Source organism: Anguilla rostrata, chromosome 17 (genome assembly GCF_018555375.3).
Source record: "Anguilla rostrata isolate EN2019 chromosome 17, ASM1855537v3, whole genome shotgun sequence".
In the NCBI taxonomy this organism is placed as follows: Eukaryota; Metazoa; Chordata; class Actinopteri; order Anguilliformes; family Anguillidae; genus Anguilla; species Anguilla rostrata.
Window position 1 is genome coordinate 28,532,705 of NC_057949.1, and position 19,544 is coordinate 28,552,248.

The 19,544-nt window shown below is 51.6% G+C and overlaps 1 protein-coding gene and 1 long non-coding RNA gene across 3 annotated transcripts in view; both read left to right on the forward strand.

Annotated features, from left to right (window-relative positions):
• The first annotated feature begins 2,458 nt into the window (after positions 1 to 2,458).
• kansl1b (KAT8 regulatory NSL complex subunit 1b) overlaps positions 2,459 to 19,544 on the forward strand; it is a 45,349-nt gene continuing 28,263 nt past the window's right edge. Inside the window, exons 1-2 of one of the 2 annotated variants that reach the window (XM_064314808.1) lie at positions 2,459 to 3,365; positions 12,120 to 13,326. In XM_064314808.1, the coding sequence (XP_064170878.1) occupies positions 12,206 to 13,326 (1,121 nt within the window). In that variant the 5' untranslated portion in view covers positions 2,459 to 3,365; positions 12,120 to 12,205. The remainder of the gene's footprint in view (positions 3,366 to 12,119; positions 13,327 to 19,544) is intronic. The other variant, XM_064314807.1, reaches the window with a different exon arrangement.
• LOC135243184 (uncharacterized) overlaps positions 7,026 to 19,544 on the forward strand; it is a 40,782-nt gene continuing 28,263 nt past the window's right edge. Inside the window, exon 1 of the long non-coding RNA XR_010326575.1 lies at positions 7,026 to 9,543. This is a non-coding gene — a long non-coding RNA (uncharacterized LOC135243184). The remainder of the gene's footprint in view (positions 9,544 to 19,544) is intronic.

Sequence of the window (19,544 nt, forward strand, 5' to 3'; positions counted from 1 at the left end):
AACAAGAAATAGAGGGAGAAAAAAAGATTCTTCGCCCTTTCGTGCTTTAGTAAATAACGGTGCGTATAAAGTGCAAAATGAATAGACACCGTTTCTGGCTAGTTAGCGTTAGCTACTGTGCTGTGCCTGGTTGCAGTCAACAGGCCAAAATAGTGGTTCTTTTTATTTAGCTAGCAAGGCAACTTTGCTGACGTGATAGCGTTAACATTTCAGTTAGACACTTGGGTACAAGTTGTTGAACATAGGTATAATGAATAACTGAAATTGAGGCAACTTTCAGTGTAAACGACACGCTGAATGTTGTCATGAAAAGCAGTAAGGGACAAATCAACTGTACCAGCTAACGTTAGCGAGCAACATCGTAGACCATAGCAAGAGACTTCAGACGATTTTGCAAGGTTAGCGAGCTACTATCTGTAACTTGGCTATCGGCTAAACAAAGCGAAAAATCATGGAAAGCTGATAATTTTTCTAAAGAAGCACAATTGTAGAACAAGAAGATGGATAACTAGTCTAATACGATCTAACTTGTAGCCACCATCAATATTCCTAAAATGGCAATAATTGCCTGTATTAGGTTGTTATTCAGCTAGTAGTAACTTAGTCTCTAGCTAGCCAGCTATCATTTATTCTTACAGCGGTCGCTTGAATTGTTTCTTTGAATTTTTAAATGAATAATGCTGGCTGGGCGGATCAGAAGTTTATTAAATTTAAAATAAAAAAAACTAGTCAGCGCGAGCCAGCTATTTTAAATTGCACGATACAGCTAACTGGCGTTAGCAATCAATCCATTCCGATGTAGTTGTTAACGTTAGCTAAGGCAGAAGGCCAAAAATATTGTCAGTTGATTAGCCAGCCATACAATAAGGTTGCAAAATTTGAATCTTAACAAGACCGTGATAAGCCTTTAAATTTGCTCAAAATGTATTTTACCTCTTATAGTAGTTGGCATTTCGCCAGAATCAACATTCCAGTTAAAACTAGAGGTATGTGATAATCAATGATTTTGGTGGACGGGTGATCAAGAACCAGGAGGTTATAAATGTTAACAAAGCCAGTACTTTTTAGTGACAGATTTAGTGAATTTCAACCTAAAATGGCTTATGCGATTATGGCTTGTGCGAAGTTAAACTTCGGAATTGGTTGTTTTTTTAAGAAGTTGGCTGACTAAACATCATTCAGATAAAATTCATACTTTTTACTAATCGTACCACAGAAAGTTTAACACACTGAAGGACTTGAATGCCTATATGCCTATATTTTAGGGAAAGTAATATAACATTGAAGGAATTGAAATGGTATGTGTGTTATTTAGAAAATACCTTTGTTCCGTTTCTGCAGGTGTGTTGGCGTTATTTAACACGGATTAAGTGACAGATTTTCTGCGCAGGAACATTTGTGGACTAATTTTTGCTTTGCCAGTTAACCTGCGCGACATGGATACCTCATCACAGGTAGGTGTCGACCTGAAAAGCATAATGGGAGCTGTCCAAATGACTTATCAACATTGTATTACTATTTTTTTAAAATGTAAAAACTGTCAAATTATGGGCGTGGTTATTTCGAATGCCTACCAATGTAAATTAAGTTAAGTTGTAAATGAGAATATGGTTGAATTAAATTTAAGGATTTATTAGTTGTCTGTCCATGTAAAATTCAATTCCTTGCAGTAGAACGCCTGGCTATGTATTTCGGTGGGTTATCTGAGCATGAACACCAGATGGAGCTATTGTCCAAGTTAAGAGACTTTTCTTTTCTTTTTTTCTTTTTTTACAGTAGCGCAAAGGGAAACCCTCGTGCATACGTTGTGGTGTTTTTGAATGCATGAAAGGATTCAAAATAAGTGGGTTATCTTGTGGTCCACATAAAGACAACTAGCTGCTTTCTGAAATATTAATTTAAGTATATAAAACTGTCTTCTCATTAATTTTCTCATAATTCCAGGAAATGGGATTAAGTGTTTAGCAGCATCACATTGCCCAATTTAGCTCCGGATATTATGTAATTTATTAATCGCATGCTCATTTTCTTTTTCCAAATAAAGTAGCTACGGGACGTTTTTTTTACGCTAGCTATTTAAGCCACACATTACACGAGAATTATCCGTCATTTGACAAAGTGGCTTTGCAGTTAAAAAACTGGGTGATTAAACGTGCGTTTAAATTTGCGACGGGACGTGGACTTGTCTGTCCAAACGAGAAAGACCACAAAACATGTCTATGTCTGACAACGTAATTTGAGAAGCTCCACTTTGTTACGGAGGTTAAGACGAGCCTTTGTTAGGGAGTGTGGGCAGGGCCAGTAGCTACACCCAGACGGAGCATGCTCTGTTAACGATGTAGCCTCCCTCTGCCTCCACCCCGCCCCAAAGCGCCTGATGTTCATTTGTCTTCCTGTAATGGCAACAGTTTAGCACTGCGGTAATGGTTTCGAGCTCCGTCTGGTGGCAGAGAGCACAATTTGTTTCTACTGGCACGTCTTTATTGGATCGTAAACAGAGAGGGATAACTAGCGATGGCACTTTCCTACCAATGCCAGGATTTCCCCGGTATAAATTAAGTCGCGAGGGTCTAGTTATGATTTCGCTCAGCAATTTAAAATTTCTGTCGCCATGTCTTTTTTATCATTAGGAAAATAAACTGGAGCAGGTGTTTTGCATCACACGTAGTCACGTTATTCAGAATATACATTTCCGGCTTAAAGGCAAATTAAAATTGTTAGAAAATACAACATTTGCTCGAGCGTACGTGAACAAAATGTTAAGGTTCTGTTGGAGCCACGATGGCGGTCTGTAGTGGCACAGTTGCATTGATTTCAATGGTTTGATGGTGGAATCTCTCTTGCGCCGACAAGCTTCCTCTCTGTCAGCCCTTCACTCTAGCGGCGAGTATGAGGAATGTCTCCCGCCGCGGCTCTACTACTCTCCGGTTCTATGTTTGTCAGACTTGAAATCCGAGGGAGAGGAGCGAGCCGCCATTTTCCGAACGTCGCTCTCCCAGAAACGGCAAAAAAAATAACCCAGATAAAACGGGAGAATATACTACAGTCTGATTAAGAATCAGGTTTGGGGAAAAAAGGGAATATTAGGAATATTAAAACTATATCACACTGATTGGAAAGGACAGTTTTTCGTTTTGTATATTTAAACTCTGGTTTCTTGTTCGTTGTTTCGCCCATTTCGTGAACCCGAGAGCAACACGGGGTTGCAGAAACCAGAAGCTCATCAGAAACTGGTGCGCGTCTGACGGGGGATTACCCATGTATTAGCTATTCTCCCTGTTTTTGGGTCATTTCTTGATTTTTTTCCTTTTAAATTACGGAGATTTGTTGCTGAAATTCCCCCGGACTCTGCTCCTCATCACGTGGTAGGTTCCTCCTTTTCTTTGTTAACATTAACTTAAAATTAGCTTTAAAAATAACTTTGCATTTAAAGTAGATTAATCGAGTTTAACCGGATGTATAGACTTTATTTTATTCTATTTATGTGCATTTGTAATACATTGCACTGTGGGTTCACTGTAGTTTTCGCGAAATTTATTCTGTTTAAAATATAACCAGCTAACGGGTTAGCTAATGTTAACTAGGTAGGTGTTCAACTCTAGCCAGCTAGTTATCGTAATTCTGCTGTCGCTACTGGATTTGTCAGGTTTGTCGACAGTAAAAATATATATTATTAGCTTCCTAGTTTGCTAAATTTATCGCAACCCTGCTTCATAGACGTGTTCTGGTCGGCGTACATCTAGCTAGCTTGCGTACGAATATTGGTGGCTAGCAAAATTTCCACAAAAAACCTATTGTCCTTGAAAATAGGCAGCGCACTGTTAACGTTACATTAAATGCAAGCATAATCTGGGGTTCTGTACCTAGTTAACGAGCGAACATAACCAGGAAATGCAATACCGTTTTTATTTGTAGGTTGGTCGCTAACATTAGCTGAAGGTTATTGATTTAGCTAACGCTGGCGAAATGGCTAGCTATATGGAGTTATTTCAGTGCAGCTAGGTAGCCATCTCCGGATATTAAAGTTAAAACGCTACTAAAGCTCTTGGCTTGGTTTTCACCCCGTCACCGTTAGCGGGTAATATTATTTCACTTCCAAACGATCTTGGAGAAACGTTCTTGAATCTGAACCTTGAAACCTTCTCACATATAGCGGGCTGGCGAGCTGTAATTCAGAGGAAAAATCTTGTGCAGTTGGCTAGCTAGTAATTTCAGTCGAGGTCGTCATAATGGCGCAGACAGATTCAGGCGCCACGTTTCCCTAGAATTGTTTCGACAGAATATAAATGTATTAGGCAACCGATCCAATGTTCCGAGCTGGAGCCCTTTCCCTTCATCGGAACGAGGATCATTGTACATTCGGTTCCGTCTTCCAAATAATTATTTATGGACGGTTCTCAATCCGAAGTAGCTAGCTAACGTTAGTAGCGAGATAGTTACAGCCTTTCTACTTTTTCATTTATTTAAGTAAGAATAAGGTACCTGTTAGACGTTTTTGGTCCTGGCACATCAAAGTGTGACAAATTACATGCATTTATTAGGTAGAAGGGGAGCTTTTGTATAGTGAACTGTCTCCTTAACTGGGTGAATTACGTAATCACCGTTTAAGTTTTGACTTGGCGCTGTTCGCTGGGCCGCCTTCAACGCGGGTTTGTAGAACGCTGACGAGCTGCGTAACCGTGTCGTTCTTGGTGTTTATTGTGGGTGTTTGTGTGCTGCTCCTAATCTCTGTGCACTGTCCACATTTTCACAGTATTGACCAGTACTGCGCAGTCTGCTGTAGTGACTGACGGTCCCTGTATTGATGTCGGTTGGTTTATGGGCAAACTAGCCGCTTAAAATCGAAACTAGTTCATATTACGCATGTTCGCTTGATTTGATACGGCTTACTACGTTGCATATCCTTGTTTGTCATTTGGATATTACCGTTCATCGCCTTGTGCTTGTGCTCTATGTGGCTTCCTTCGTATTTTCTTGCTAATCCTGTGACCGAATTTATTGAGGGATCAGGATCTGGCCTACATGTGCAAGATGTGAAATGGTTTCTGCAGGGGAAAAAAACACGGTCAGCATATCCAGGTCACGATAGCGACCTTTAACGTCCCGCCACCACACACCCCCCGTCTACACAGTCCAGAATTCAGAGTAAGAGGAGCATTGTAGTTGAAGCGCATGTAATGAATCTCACCATTACCTCTATCTGAAGTGTGGCAGAGGGTCTTTTAATCCTCCAGTTCCTAGTCTGCTCACTGCAGTCAGGTACATTTGAGTGTCCCCAAGATGGTTTACAGTGTAGATTAACTGTCAGGCCAGTAGTCCCCGCTGTGAATAGGCCCGCCACTCCCCTTTGCAGAAACACCTGGCCTATTGTGGTTGTGCATAAAGCCCCGCCGCGCGTGCTGGTGGTACAGGTGCAAGCCGCTCCTCCCAGCCGGTAGTTCGGGTGGGATCGTTTGTCAGGAAAGGCCCGATACTCGCACCTGGACTTCGTGCAAGGTGTCCGTTTAATCCTTAGCCTTTGGTTGCGCTGCAGAGCAAAAGAGAGGTCAGGTGGTTGGCGGGAAAAAGAAACGCGATGATGCCGTGCTGGTAATTTAGCCTCGCGCCGGTGCGGACGGTGAATGTGCGCAGGCCGCTGGTAAAACCCGGGGATACCCCGGTTGCGTATAGTTCTGATTTTGTTCTTGAAAATCGCGGATCTGTGGAGGGCTGCGGTTGCGCGTTGGTGATGCGCACTCCTGGGTCATCTCTGGTAGTCAAGTTTAACGGGTGCTTGAGGTTGTAGAGTTTTGCGTGTTTGCTTGCTAGGTCCTATGATGGGTTAAAATGAGGTGGTTGAGCTTACTTCGCCCACCTTTGGTGCCACTAGGCTTGGTGTGGTATTGTGCTGATAGAACATGGATCAAAGTTCCAGCATTGGAGATAAGTAGACCACCATTGTTTTGGCAAGCTACAATTCGTAGCGCTTCCCAAGAATGTCTGTTTTTAAATACCGGTTGTATGTACGTGTTTCTGCTAGTCCAGAGGTGGTCAATGAGCGCATATGTTTCTGGTTTCCATGCCAACTTCTGGCCTTAGTTACTTAATTACCCCTAATATTTACGCTCTCTCACATTTTATCTACATTTCTAGATAGGTGCGTGAATGACAGCTGAAGACTGCTCTTGCGTCTGTATACGAGACTTTTTACTGTGATCTAATCTACGTGCGAACCAGTGTTGGTGCATACAGCCAATCAGCTTGTTTAGCCAGAGTTATCGGTGGAAACAAAAACCTGCAGACACACCGGCCCTCCAGGACTGGACTTGCCCACCCCTGTGCTAGTCTCACCTGGACTGTGCTCCAGCTGCCTGGCATTAGCGACACACCTGTAGCCAGGCTCAGTGTGCAGTGGGGAGTAGCCCACGCCTCTGGGAACAGCCCCTGTCCAGCTGTGGCTGGCTAATGGAGCCCTGACACGTTAGTGGGCTTTCCGTGTCCTTCCCCGTCCCACTGCGTCTTGGAGTCGGGGTGTACCTGTGAATGGTGAATTATGGGTATGGTAGGGAGGTTCTCTTTAAAAAAAAAAAAAAAAAAAAAAGCTTAAAACAATAATAACCATAATTGCTGTTCAAGCAGTTGCCGGAGAGTGGGACTTTAAGGATGTATTGATTGGTCACAGCGGTGGTGGCCATTGTCTTTATCCTGCTGTGTCCCTGCTGTTGAAATGGCGGAGTTTGCATGCTGGCCTGTGGTCCTCCCGCTCCCCTTAGGGCGGAGCCTCCGTTTAGGAACAGGGGGTTCACTCTGCTGGCCCGTCCCACGCTGAATGAGCCCGTTTAGCGCGCTGCGGAACGGGTGCTCGTCCCCAGCTCTCTTGGGGTGTCCCAGAATTCCCTGCAGAACCACACCAGACCCCCACGCCCCCTATCCCCTGCTTTCCTCCTGCATGCTCTGAATCAGCCAGTCGTTCTTTCTTTTTTTTTTGTTTTTGATTTTTTTGGGGTAGAAAATGTGATGAGGGCGTCACTATGACCCCCCCCCCCCCACACACTCCTGGCCCCCATGTCCCGCGTGCCCCCCGGCCGGCTTCCTCCCGATAGCACCACTTCCTGTGCCGTGTGGACCGGCATGGAGCACCGGTCTCATGGCATGAAGGAGACACTGGAGCCGGTTTGTTTGTTTAATGCTCAGACAGGGGTGTGGCACAGGGGTGCGGAGGACAGTGGCTGCTCTTTCCGGGACAGGAGCAAAGGGCGACCCCGTTCCTGCTAAAATCAGGGCGTTCTCGCTGCAGCAGCCTGGGCAGATGTGTGCAGGAGGCCTCAAAGCCTTTTCCCCTTACCCCCCCCCCCCACACACACAATTTGTTAAACAGAAGTGTAAGGAAATTGAACGTGGTTTATTCGGACTGGATTATTGTAGCGTGCACGCGAGTCATTTTTATTAAATGCCTTTGCTTTGAAGCAGAAAGCCCAGCCTTTTGTTTTGTGATGAAGAATGCTGAGCTTCCTTCATTTCTGTGCAGATCAGACTGGCTTATGCTGTTCCCCCCCCTCCCCCCCGCTGGGCTCCTGAGATGGAGCGCGATTAGTCTTCTGAGGTGGGCCCTGTTGTGAAGGCAGGCGCGGGGCGGGCGCGGGGTGGGTCCCGTCAGTCCGAGGTCCAGCCCGGTCCTCCCCAGCGGTGGCCCACGGGCCCAGTCATGCCCTCAGGCCAGCAGCGCAGTGCGTTACATCACCTGCTGCACGTCTGCCTGCCGTCTGCTCTGTTCTGAGAAGAGTGTTTAATAAAAGCTGCCGCTTCATTTTCCTTGCAGGGCTGGCCCATTTCGATATTTTTGGGGCTCTCGTGTGCCAGCGCACGTTTGCGTTGGGCACGTGTCCGGCCTTGCGAGCGCGCCCTGTTTAAACGCTTTTTGCGTGATGAAGCTGTTGGTGGAAATGCATGTTGTGATGTCACAGCGATGTCACAGGGTGGCTGTTTTGCGCTGGAGCTGCGTTGGGGGTGTAAAGCAGGAGGAACAGCGCCTCCTGCTGGCGTTAGACCTGCAGCCGCAGGAGTTTGGTTTCTGCCTCGGCTACTCTCACGGACAGCCCAGAAGCGCTCAAAGCTTCCCGTTTGTGGCAAGCGGCGTCAGATCTGCTATTTTGGGCGCCCCGGACACCAAGCACACCGGCGGGAGAACGCCAAATTAAGCAAACTTCTGCCCTTGCCACAATTATGGTTTTATTTATTTTTTTGTGCACCCTTGTGGAAATTTGATGACGGCGTCACTGTCTGCCTTTCCCACGCTGCTCCAGGTGGCCTCTGGCCTACCTTACAGGGACCAGCGGGTTTTTGTTTATTCTTCCACGCTAGGGGAAAACTGAAATGGGAGGAGCTTAATGGAGCACCAGTCAGCACCCCAGCTGCAGGACACCCGTTGCCTGCTGAGGACATATTCGAGAGGCAGGGAGGAGCTTGTTTTTAGGGTGGTCCCCCCGGAACCCCCCCGCCGCCCCACCTTTAATCAGGTCTTGCCCCTCTGCAATCACCCTTGAAGCCCTTTCATCTCAGAGTAACCCAGCCTGTGTGGTGCTTACAGTCACGATTGTTCACATGACTTCCTTTTCCCCCATTTTATCTGTTGCATTATTTCATATCCCGGCTTTGTTTTATGTTCAGATACCCGTGCCCATGTAAGTAAATGAGCGGGGCCTGTGTTGCCTGTTTTCCAGAGCGAGGCTCCATCCATTCTCCCCCTCTCCTTTTTGCGGTAGGTGATGAACTACGCACAGACAGTTAAAGAATAGAAAACAGACGTGTATCTTTTTTTTTTTTTTTTGTCTGTCCCTCCTCACCCGTCCCTCTGGTTTCCTGTGCGGTTCAAGATGGAGGGCAGATGTGGAAGCGATTCGGGGTGAAGATGGGGCGGCTGGCGTGACGTGAACACGGGCAGCGATGCCTTTACGCAACACCTGAAGCCAGCGCTGCTCCTGGAGATCTGCCGTCCTGCAGGCTTACAGCAGGGCTGTAAAACAAAGCGCACCTCATCCAACAGCTAGGGTTCACTCCAACCCTAATTAGGCACACCTGATTCTACTAATTAGCAGCTCGGCGAGATCTCTAGCTGTTGAGTGAGGTGAGCTTTGTTAGGGTTGGAGTAGAAACCTACAGGACGGTAGATCTCTAGCTGTTGAGTGAGGTGTGTTTGTTTGGGTTGGAGTGAAAACCTACAGGACGGTAGATCTCTAGCTGTTGAGTGAGGTGTGCTTTGTTAGGTTTGGAGTGGAAACCTACAGGACGGCAGATCTCTAGCTGTTGAGTGAGGTGTGCTTTGTTAGGTTTGGAGTGGAAACCTACAGGATGGTAGATCTCTAGCTGTTGAATGAGGTGTGCTTTGTTAGGTTTGGAGTGGAAACCTACAGGATGGTAGATCTCTAGCTGTTGAATGAGGTGTGCTTTGTTAGGGTTGGAGTGAAAACCTACAGGACGGCAGATCTCTAGCTGTTGAGTGAGGTGTGCTTTGTTAGGTTTGGAGTGGAAACCTACAGGATGGTAGATCTCTAGCTGTTGAATGAGGTGTGCTTTGTTAGGGTTGGAGTGGAAACCTACAGGACGGTAGATCTCTAGGAGCAGGGTTGGGCAGCCTAACCGTAGCCTGTGAAAATGCCTTTTCTGTTGGTGTGTGGTCACCTTGTGCAGTGACTGGACTTGTAGCTCCTGCTACTGGCTGTTGTGGACACGCCCATGTTCTGAACTAACGTGCCACACCTTTACACTTCCTAGTTCTCAAATAACCAAATGTAAACAAAGAAAATCAATTAGCGAGGTAGTACACATGCATGCAGTCGTACTGGTTTAGAAAAAAAAAAAAAAACAGCGCACCTACGCTCTGCAGTTAAACCGGATAGATCTGTCAAACAGGAAGTGGGTTTCCTCTCTGAGCAGTTCGTTTGTGCGGCGAGCGGCGCGTTGCGGAAGCCCGGGCCCGCGGCGCTCTTTCAAAGCGGCGGCGTCACGCGGAGCTCGGCGTTTCGGGAGGGGTCGCTGCGGGTGTCCCAGACCCCGCCCGGTCTCATCGGGGACTCCAGGCGCACGGGGTGATGAGAGCTCTCTGCTCAGACTGGGCTCGAACCCTGACCCGGGCGGTCACGCTGCCCCCTCAGGCTTTTTAAAGGCCCGAGGCCACCTGCTTCGCTTTGATGGGTCACAATCGAACCTTTAACGGGTTGCGGTTGTATAGCGCCTTTCATGTAACTCTGTGCTGTTGGTTTGGGGGGGGCGGATTAAACTTGAGTTCATTGCGGGTTTGCACGCAGACTGATTTGGGGCAGCATCTGTGAATCCAATGGCATTGTTTACATGGCCTTGCAGGGAGACTTGCCTTAGCATTGTTTGCAGATGTGGTCATGCCTTTGTGTTTTCCTACAAGCTCAAGGCAGAACTTTAGAGACTCTAAATTATCACCCTTTCATCGAGTCCTCATTCCATTGCAGAACAGGCTGGCCCTCTTCTCTCCTAAAAACGCGCGCAGTGGCGTTATTCTGGGCTGAGACAATCGCAGTCTGTGCCTTTACCATCACGGGAAGGAGCCTCGTGGAATGGCGCGGTGGTTTGGAGTCTCGCTGTGGAAAAGGTTTCCAGGAATAGTTCCAAATAAGCCTGTTTGTCTGTTGTTGTGTTTGTCCGCTGTTGGCTGCGTCAGCTTCCTCCTCCAGAGATGTGTTTATCTTTGTCAGGGCACTACCACAGTTTTAAGAAATACTTCTGAATTTTGATCTTTTGTTCCTTCGCAAAAAACGGCTGGTGGTACTTTCGTTTGAGCTCGGAAAGATTTCCACATTTCTGTTGGGGGGCGGGGGGTGGGGCAGGGGGCAGGGAAGAACGCTTAAACGTGGCATCAGATAGCATTTGTGTGTTTGTGTTTGGTGGAAGGCGAGCGGTAATGCTGTGATTTACGGCTCTGTGCAGAAGCCACTTCTCACCACGGTGGCTCGTTGGTCGTCTGGCGAGAGCCTCTCACCTCTGCGCGTGAAGCCGAACGCCCTGCCTGGCTACGCAGCCGCTTGCTGCAGGTGGCGGCCGCGTCCTCGTCGTCCGGGTGACGCCCTTACACCTGCTGGTGGGCAGGCCAGTGGAGACTGCGGCGCAGACGCGGTTGAAGGTCATGAGATAGTGACTCCAGACAGGCCTAAGCCCGGCACCTGGCGCACGCGGGCTGCATCTATGAGGACACCTAATCTTAGGGGATGTCAGTGAACGTGTGTTTTGGCGCTAGCTGGTGAGGTATTGCATCTAATTACAGTTTGTAGCCTTAAAACCCGGAAGCGCGTTTGCATTTTTGAGCCATGGGTTCCCCTGTCAGTGGGGTTCCAGATGGAGGCAGCTCTTTCTGTCCCATTCAAGCATTTGGCCTAAGCGGGGGGGGAAAAAGTGGGTCATGTTAAGGAAGCTGTTCTTCTCCGTGAAAGTCGATTGGAGCCTAGCGTAGCTTGATTTGAGGTTTTCTTTGATGAGGTTGAACCCCTGAGGGTGTTTTCTCGGACGTTTGTTCAGTAATGTGCTTTGATTTGGGTCAGGGTGCTGAGTTCAGCGTGCTTGTGCATGTCCACGTTTCCGGGCGGTCTAGGTTCCAGGCAGTAATTTTATTTTTCTAACTTTGTAGGCGGCAGGGGTGTGGTCCATCAGTCTCTATGTTAACTGGTGTGGGGCTGAATCTTACACTACCGTCCATCGCTCACACCGCTCTTCCATAATCACACATCACTGTTCAGCTCATTGAGCTGTTTGCTTACTGGTACAAATTATCTGAGTCTCCGTAGGCCAGTGGTTCCCAGCCCTGTTCCTGGAGATCTGCCATCCTGCAGGTTTTCACTCCAACCCTAACAAAGCACACCTCATTCAACAGCTAGAGATCTCGTTGAGCTGCTAATTAGTAGAGTGAGGTGTGCCAAATTTGGGTAGTAGTGAAAACCTCCAGGATGGTAGATCTTCAGGAACAGGGTTGAGAGCCGCTTCCTTGGGCACTGCCAGAGCTGCAGTTAGAGAAGCGGGTGTCGGTGTCGGTGCCTAGGGTTGGGTGTCTGTGCTCGCAGTGTGCTGTACTGTCGCTGTGTCTGGTGTCTGACGTTCTCTCTCCCTCTCCCCCCCTCCAGGCTGTCCTCCTGCGGGGCAGTAGCTGGGTGGTGTGGAGCTGGCCCCTGCGCTCAGGGAGGCCCCCGCGCCCGCCCCTCGGCGCTGCATGGCTGCGATGGCGCCCGCTCTTACCGACGCGCCAGCCGAAGCTCACCACCTGCGCTTCAGACTGGCCCCGCCCTCCTCCACCCTCTCCCCGGGCAGCGTGGAGAACAACAGCAACGCCAGCAACATCCTCCTCTCCGGCAGCGGCGCCGCCAAGCGCGGCAAGGCGCTCGGCACCAAGGCGGAGCCCGAGCTGGCCGAGGCCCCGCCCGCCCACCTGGGCAAGCTGCAGCCGCTGGTGGCGTCCTACCTGTGCTCTGATGTGACCTCGGTCCCGTCCACCAAGGAGTCGCTCAAGCTGCAAGGTGTGCTCATCAAGCAGGCCGTCCTCAAGACCCACGGCGTCCTGCCGGACTCCTACTTCAACAGCGGCGACTTCCTGCCGCGGAAGGCCCCGGGCGAGCAGCTCAAGGCCGCCATGAGCGGCGGCCAGCCCGCGGCCCCGCCCACTGCCCCGCCCGCCCTCAACGGCCTGGCCAAGAAGCTGGCCAAGCCTGGCGCGGACAGGGACCGCACCGCCGCGGTCAACGGGGACCGCCCCCCCGCCGGCCGGGCTCCCCCGCCCCAGGCCCCGCCCCCGCGGGGGGACCCGGGCGCCCTGCTGAAGGGAGGGGCGGAGCAGCCGCAGCCCGAGGACGCGTCCCGCAAACCCGTCGCCCTGGCGACCTCCTTGGAGTTGGGGGGCCGGGACGCGCAGTGCTCGGCCCTCCCGCCCGCGGCGGACGGCGCCCCCGCCCGCTCGCCGCTCCCCGGCCTGGACGAGGAGGTGCGGGAGCGCACCGCGGCGCGCCGGGCGCGGCAGTGCGAGATGGAGGGCCGTCTGCGTCGGCTGCGCAAGCGGCTGCAGGTGGTGCAGGCCAAGCAGGTGGAGCGGCACGTGCAGCAGCAGCTGCGCAGCCTGCTGCAGTCGGCCCTGTGCCCGCCGCGCCCGGCCGGCAGCTTCCTGCGCGGCGGCTCGGTGCCCGGTGAGCTGGACCGCCTGGCGCTGAGCGGCACGGCCGGCCTGCGCGCCGCGGAGACCGCCTTCGACTCGGACGCCACCGAGAGCAGCTCCGGCGGCGAGTCGGACGTGGAGGAGGACCAGCTGGCCCAGGCCGACCTGGAGAGGAGACACGTCTCGCTGTGAGTACCGGGGGGGCGGGGTCAGCGCGGGGGCCTCGCGCCATTGGTCAGCGTGGGGGCCTCGCGCCATTGGTCAGCGCGTGGGCCTCAGGCCATTGGTCAGCGCGGGGGCCTCGGCCCATTGGTCAGCGCGTGGGTACGCCGGTGCAGGAGGCGGGGCTAAGAGCCGCAGTGATACTGATGAAATGGTCTGAGACAGGAGAGCAGCAGTGCGTATGGACTGGTGTGTTTTCACTCTCGGGGGGTTCAGTGTAAACAGTGTTGCGCTCCTGTTTTGACTGGGCAGAAGGGACTTGGTGAAGGCTATACGTGTGTAAACAAGATGTCAGGTTTCAGTCCGTCTCAGAGGAGCTGCAGTGCCCACCTGGCGTCTCCGGCTCAGTGCAGTACCAGCCTCTGAAGCAGGCTCCTCACTCTGATCTGGAAAGGGCCGGTGTGGGTGCAGGCTTTCAGTCCAGCCAAGCAAGCCTACTCATCAGGGTCTGTGGAGCAGGACCCACACCCTTTCTGTATAGCATTGAGGATTCCTGTTCTAAAGCCAACGCGTCCATGTAGACCAGGGGTCTCCAGTCTTATCCTGAACAGGACCGGGTTGTGTGTGTGTGTGCGTGTGTGTGCGTGTGTGTGCGTGTGTGTGCGTGTGTGTGCGTGTGTGTGCGTGTGTGTGCGTGTGTGTGTGCAGTTTTTTTTGTTTTAGCCCAGAGCTGATGGAACTAATTGACTAATCGCAATCTCCAGTCAAGACCTTGATGAGTAGATTGGGTTGTCTTTCTGCCCGGCCAAATCCCACATCGACCGTTTTCGGGTAAGATTGGACGCCCCTGATCTAGAGAGGCGGGGCCCGAGCCTGGGTCCCTGAGGGGCCACGGGGCAGCCCTCCTTTGTTGCCGTGCCGACAGAAGGCCCCGCCGCCCCCGTTTGATCATGATAGAATGGCGGTAATGGAAGGTCCGCGCGGGCGCTCTGGTCCTCCTCTCCCGCTGCGGGGGCTGGAGTTCTGAGGGACGGGCTCGCTCTAATCCACTTATCAGACAAAGCAGCGGCGGGCCGCGCCCGGGAGATGCTGCTCGCAAAAAAAAAAAAATAAAAATAATAATGATAGTAATCTGTTTCTGATGTTGAGCTGTTTCGGCTTTTATTTGAAGTTTTATTTCATTTTTTTATATTCTCCTCCGGTCGGCTCGAGCCAGAACCCCCGTGTGCGGATTCGGTTTTGGCCTGGGTGCTCGGTTCGGTGCGTCCGTCCGGATCCGGCACCATCCCTGCCGTTAGGCACCGTCTGCGCTGGGTGCGTTAGTGTCGAACCTTCAGCTGGACCGCTTTTGAAACCGTACCATGTCCCGTGGGTTATTCACGTTTCCAGACGGTTGTGCTTAGTGAGTTGAAATCGTGCGGGTCTCGCGGTTAATGTGTCCTGCGGTGTGCTTGTGTAGTTAGAGATGCGCGCGGTTGTTGGTCTCTATGTGTGGTGCACAGCCCGGGCCTGAGGCCAGCCGTCACAGTACAGGCGGTTTGACCTTTTGACCCGATCGATCGCCCGCACGGTTCCCAGCGCTGGAATACGCCACCGAGCTGATAACTCCGGGGGGGGCAAGCAAACCCAAGGCTTGGCTTGGAATTCTCAGGCTGGCCTGGTGTGAGCCGATTGGCTCTTCGGGGTGTGAGGGAGGGGGAGGCTGGCGTACGGGAAATGGGTGCCCAGCTTCTCGACAGCACTTTTGCCAGGGTGCCTAGCAACGGCGTCTGTTTAGCTGCTGATGGACCGACTGACAGCTGGGCGGTCTGCAGTTGCTGATTGACCCCGGGCCTTTCAGCCGGTTCTGATCCAGGGCCCCCCGGCCAGGCCCAGAGGCAACCAGAGCACCGCATCACCAGTTTAAAAGGGTCGTTATTCTGTCTTAGAAAGACAGAACGAAAAGTTTTATATTTTGAAATATTCCCTCAAATCCATATCCCCCTATGGTTCCCCTGATGAAAACCCTGGGATTAACCAATTAAAGTTGGTGTATAATCAGGGATCGTTGGCCCTTGAGTTGGACGAAAGCAGCGGAAACTTGTGCGTGGATGTGGCCTACTTGTTATTTACAGGCATTGTCATTTTCAAGAAGCCAGTGAACTAAAAAAATATAGCAGGCTGGGGGGGGTCAAGGATTGTACAAATTCTGAGGGTTTTGATGCACTCTGTAGCTGTTACTATGGCGACTGACATTGGCACAGACATTCGCGAGTCTTTATTTTGTTCCAAAAATTATTATTATTGAAAACTATTCACATTGCTTGGCTTGTCTTGTGTATGAATCGCCAGGTGATCAGAGATTTGAAAGTGAACAGAACGTTTCCGGGAGCTTTCTTGCCTCAGATATGCGCGTAAGGGTTTTTAAATGTTGTCAGTGGGCGGCTTCTCTGCCCCCCCGTTTCGATCCTGTAATTTGGTTAATCTGGCAGATAATTACACTTGTGTCCCAAGAAATCAAAAGGACAGAATAACACAGTTAGTGCTGGGGTGGAAGTGATTACATCTGTTGGAGGTTCGAGGCGGCCCTTGGAAATGAGTGGGGGAAGGAGCGGTGATTTGGCACCTCAGTTTTATGACTAATTTATGAATTTTTCTCAGGTGTTGCAGCTGCAGTCGGGTGCATGGTGACCTGCCGTACCAGTTACTTGGTAGAAGAAAAAAAAAACAGAGCAACTGCTTTCCAGAATAATACTGCCAAAAGCAAAGCTCTACACACTTTTTCTGTTTGTTTTGGCTTCTTCCACAAACTGATTTGGTCATCCACCCAGCAGTCCTGTCCTGTGTTTCCACCGGTTCCTGCTGAAATGGAGAGATTTGACATTTCCGAAGGTGTGTTGTTTGAAAGCGTAGCCTGAAATCCCATGTAGTAAAGCTGTCTGTAGCGTAGAGCATGGAGAGGTCGCGTCTGTGCAGACGGAACGCTGTGGCCCTTCTGGAGAAGCCTGCTCTCAGTCCTCAGTGGGAGTCGTCCATGCCGCTGGATAAGCTGCAGCTTCCTCTGTGTGTGTGTGTGTGTGTGTGTGTGTGTGTGTGTGTGTGTGTGTGTGTGTGTGTGTGTGTGTGTGAGAGATAGAGAGCCTGTGGGAATGTGATTTCTCTGAGACGGTCTGTAGTGAGCCAGTGCCCTCTCCAGGCCTGTAGGTGCATGGGGGATGGGTGAGGGGGGGGCACAGATGCTGCTCTGCTAAATTCACCAGTACTACGGTTGGGAACGCCCCCCCCCCCCCCCCAGACCTTGTCTCCTCAGGAATGGCAGAAAGTAAAACGCACTGGAAACTGGATTAGAACTTCGTAGAATTGCCGCAGTTGCTTGGTTCTCTCTTAGCGACAGAGAGGTTGGGAGAAGGAACTGCCCCCATGGACAGTTTATTCGCACGCTGAGCGCGGATCAGATCCTGTCTGCCGGGGTGTGGGGTGAGACAGTGGCGTGAGGGCTCGCCTGCCGTCAGGGTGGAGTCTGCCGCATGGTGATTGCGTAAGGAGTAACTTACTCCGCAGATTACGGCACGTGAGGACGGTGATGGCGCTTGTGTTTTAGCTGTCCCGCTTGGGGGACCACCCGAACCCGGGGTGTGTGTGTGTTTTTAATTAGCGAACGGTGTCCCACACTGGGCCTGTGGCTGAGTGGAATGTGCTGGAGTGGAGGAAGGATGGCCTGGCCCCGCCCACTGCAGGCTGGTGGCTTTGATAATCTGGCTCCTCCCACCACATGGGCCGACCAATGAGACCATGCCAGCGCCGTTCCACTGAAACCCTGGCTCCAGTGGCACAGGCGCGAGCCTCGTTTCCTGTCTGGATTCTGCTCTGCGACCTTCAGTAGAAGCCTAGGTTTCTTTTGACAGGAAACACCCCCTCTGATTCGCAGGGACTTATGGGAACAGGAGTATCAACCAATCAATCAATGAAACTTTATTTATAAACCACATTTCCGGCAGCGGGGGCAACTCAATGTGCTGTACATTAAAAGACAGAAAAAAAACAGGGTGATTGAAGGATATAAAAAAACATTTAAGAGTGCAGACGTGGGAACAGGTTTCGGTACATTTCGTCTCCAGCAGTGAGCTTTTTTCTGTGGCACGGTGACCTGCAGTGGACGCAGTGGTGCGGGGGGGGGACGGGGGGGACTTGGCGGCCTGTGCTTCGTGCTCCGTGGTTTCTGTACGGCGGGGAGTCTGCAGTCCGCCTCTGACAGCTGGAAGGTTTAAAGTGCAACCTGGCCCAAGATTACTTACCCACTTAATGGCCTGAGTGCAGTTTGGCTAAAAATTAACACTAGCCATTAAAGCTGGGGGTTTCAGTGCTCTGCTCTCTCCGGCCTTGGACCCTTGACCCACTGAACGCTTTAATGACCCTGAACCAAGAGAGACGGGCGTGGTTTCAGCCTTAAGCTGGGCTGAATTGGGGCTGAATTGGGGCTGAATTGGGGCTGAATTCTGGGATGTGGCTGGTGACATGCATTCAGTGTGCGGCTCTGTGACAGTCCTCCTTCAGTGAAATGGTTTTTTTTTTAAAAATCATTTTCATACCATGAGGAAAACAAAGTGACTCACGGAGAGGATTGGAGCCCGCAGAGCCTCGTGTTCTCAGCTGTGAAGAGCTCTCCGTGTGCAGGATGACAGAAGGAGACGGCGGATTGGCTCGTAGCTTCTGAATCGCTATGGTAACGGCGACCTCTCACGCGGTGGAAATGTGATCAATGCGTGCGTTTTCGGTTTTCTAGGCTGTGCTCCTCCCAAGAATTTGTCTCACTGGGGGGGGGGGGGAGGGGGAGGGTTTACCTCACTTCCTGGTTTTTGGAGGTTTGGGCCTCTGCTTTCCCGGTTTCCTGCGTCCCTCCCTTTCAGTGTTTTTCCTGGTTTGTGGGGACGTGTGGCTGCGGTTCTGTGTGTTGTTCCTGCTTTGGGTAGTGCCCCGTTTCCCTGGCGCCCGTTTCTCCTCATCGGAGGGCAGTCCCAGAGGCCGAGGTACGGGCAGTCCCAGAGGCCGAGGTACGGGCAGTCCCAGAGGCCGAGGTACGGGCAGTCCCAGAGGCCGAGGTACGGGCAGTCCCAGAGGCCGAGGTACGGGCAGTCCCAGAGGCCGAGGTACGGGCAGTCCCAGAGGCCGAGGTACGGGCAGTCCCAGAGGCCGAGGTACGGCCAGTCCCAGAGGCCGAGGTACGGGCAGTCCCAGAGGCCGAGGTACGGGCGTGGCCTCTGCGTTTCCGCGGATGGCGAGTCGTAGTGCTGGGATTCAGGCGTGTGAAAACCCTGCTGAAGAAGCGTTAGTACACAAATAGCTCACCGTATCAGTTCAGTGGTGCTCAGCAGGGGGTTTCAACCTTTCCTAATCCAGGGTCTCCTGCCTGCCTGCCTGCCTGCTGTACGGCACACACCAGCGCTGGAGTGAATTCAGCCATTTTAGCCCCTTTACGTGGGCAGCGATTGGTTGGGAGGAGGAAGCTGTGTCCAGCTCTGTGTGCAGATGGATGTGTTTTTAACAGGCCTTAGTGAAGGCCAGTAATCGGTATTGCTTTTGGATCGCGGGCACACAGAGGAGGAGGAAGGAGGGGATGAAGGGGGACCTGGCGCATGCTTGATGACCGCCTCCAGGTGCCAGGCAGCCTGTAGGGGCGAGCTTGGGCAAAGGGGAGCAGAGGAGGAGACGCAGGAGGAGGTGCTGAGGTTGGAGCATCAGGGTGGGGGCCAGGCCAGGGGCAACGGACCTCCTTCAGTTTCACCCGTGTGTTAGTCAGAGCTCGTCTGACACGCACGCACACACACACACACACACACACACACACACACACACGCTCACACACACACACACACACGCGGGGGGGGTGACCTCGTTCTTCAAGGTTGAGAGACGCTATCTGTTTAAAGGACCATGTGTTGTTCTGATTCCTGTTAATGCGGGGGAAATTAATGGATGTAGTCATAATTAATGGCGTACCTTTGCTGAAGCCACGGTCATCGTGGTTAACATGTTGCACCTTTCGACGTCTGGGGGGGGCGGGGTGTTCTTGGCCAGCCAGCCCGCTGTTTGTGTGAACGCAGTTTGAGTTTGTGAGGTCTGATGGGTGCGGGGGGGTGGTGGGGTGGGGGGTTCAGGGGTCGGGGGTGTTTTTCGGGAACAGATCTGGCGCGGTGGCTGATGCAAGACGAGTGTTTGTTTCTGGAGATGTTGCAGAAGCCGCGTGCCGCTCGGCCTGCGTGGTCGC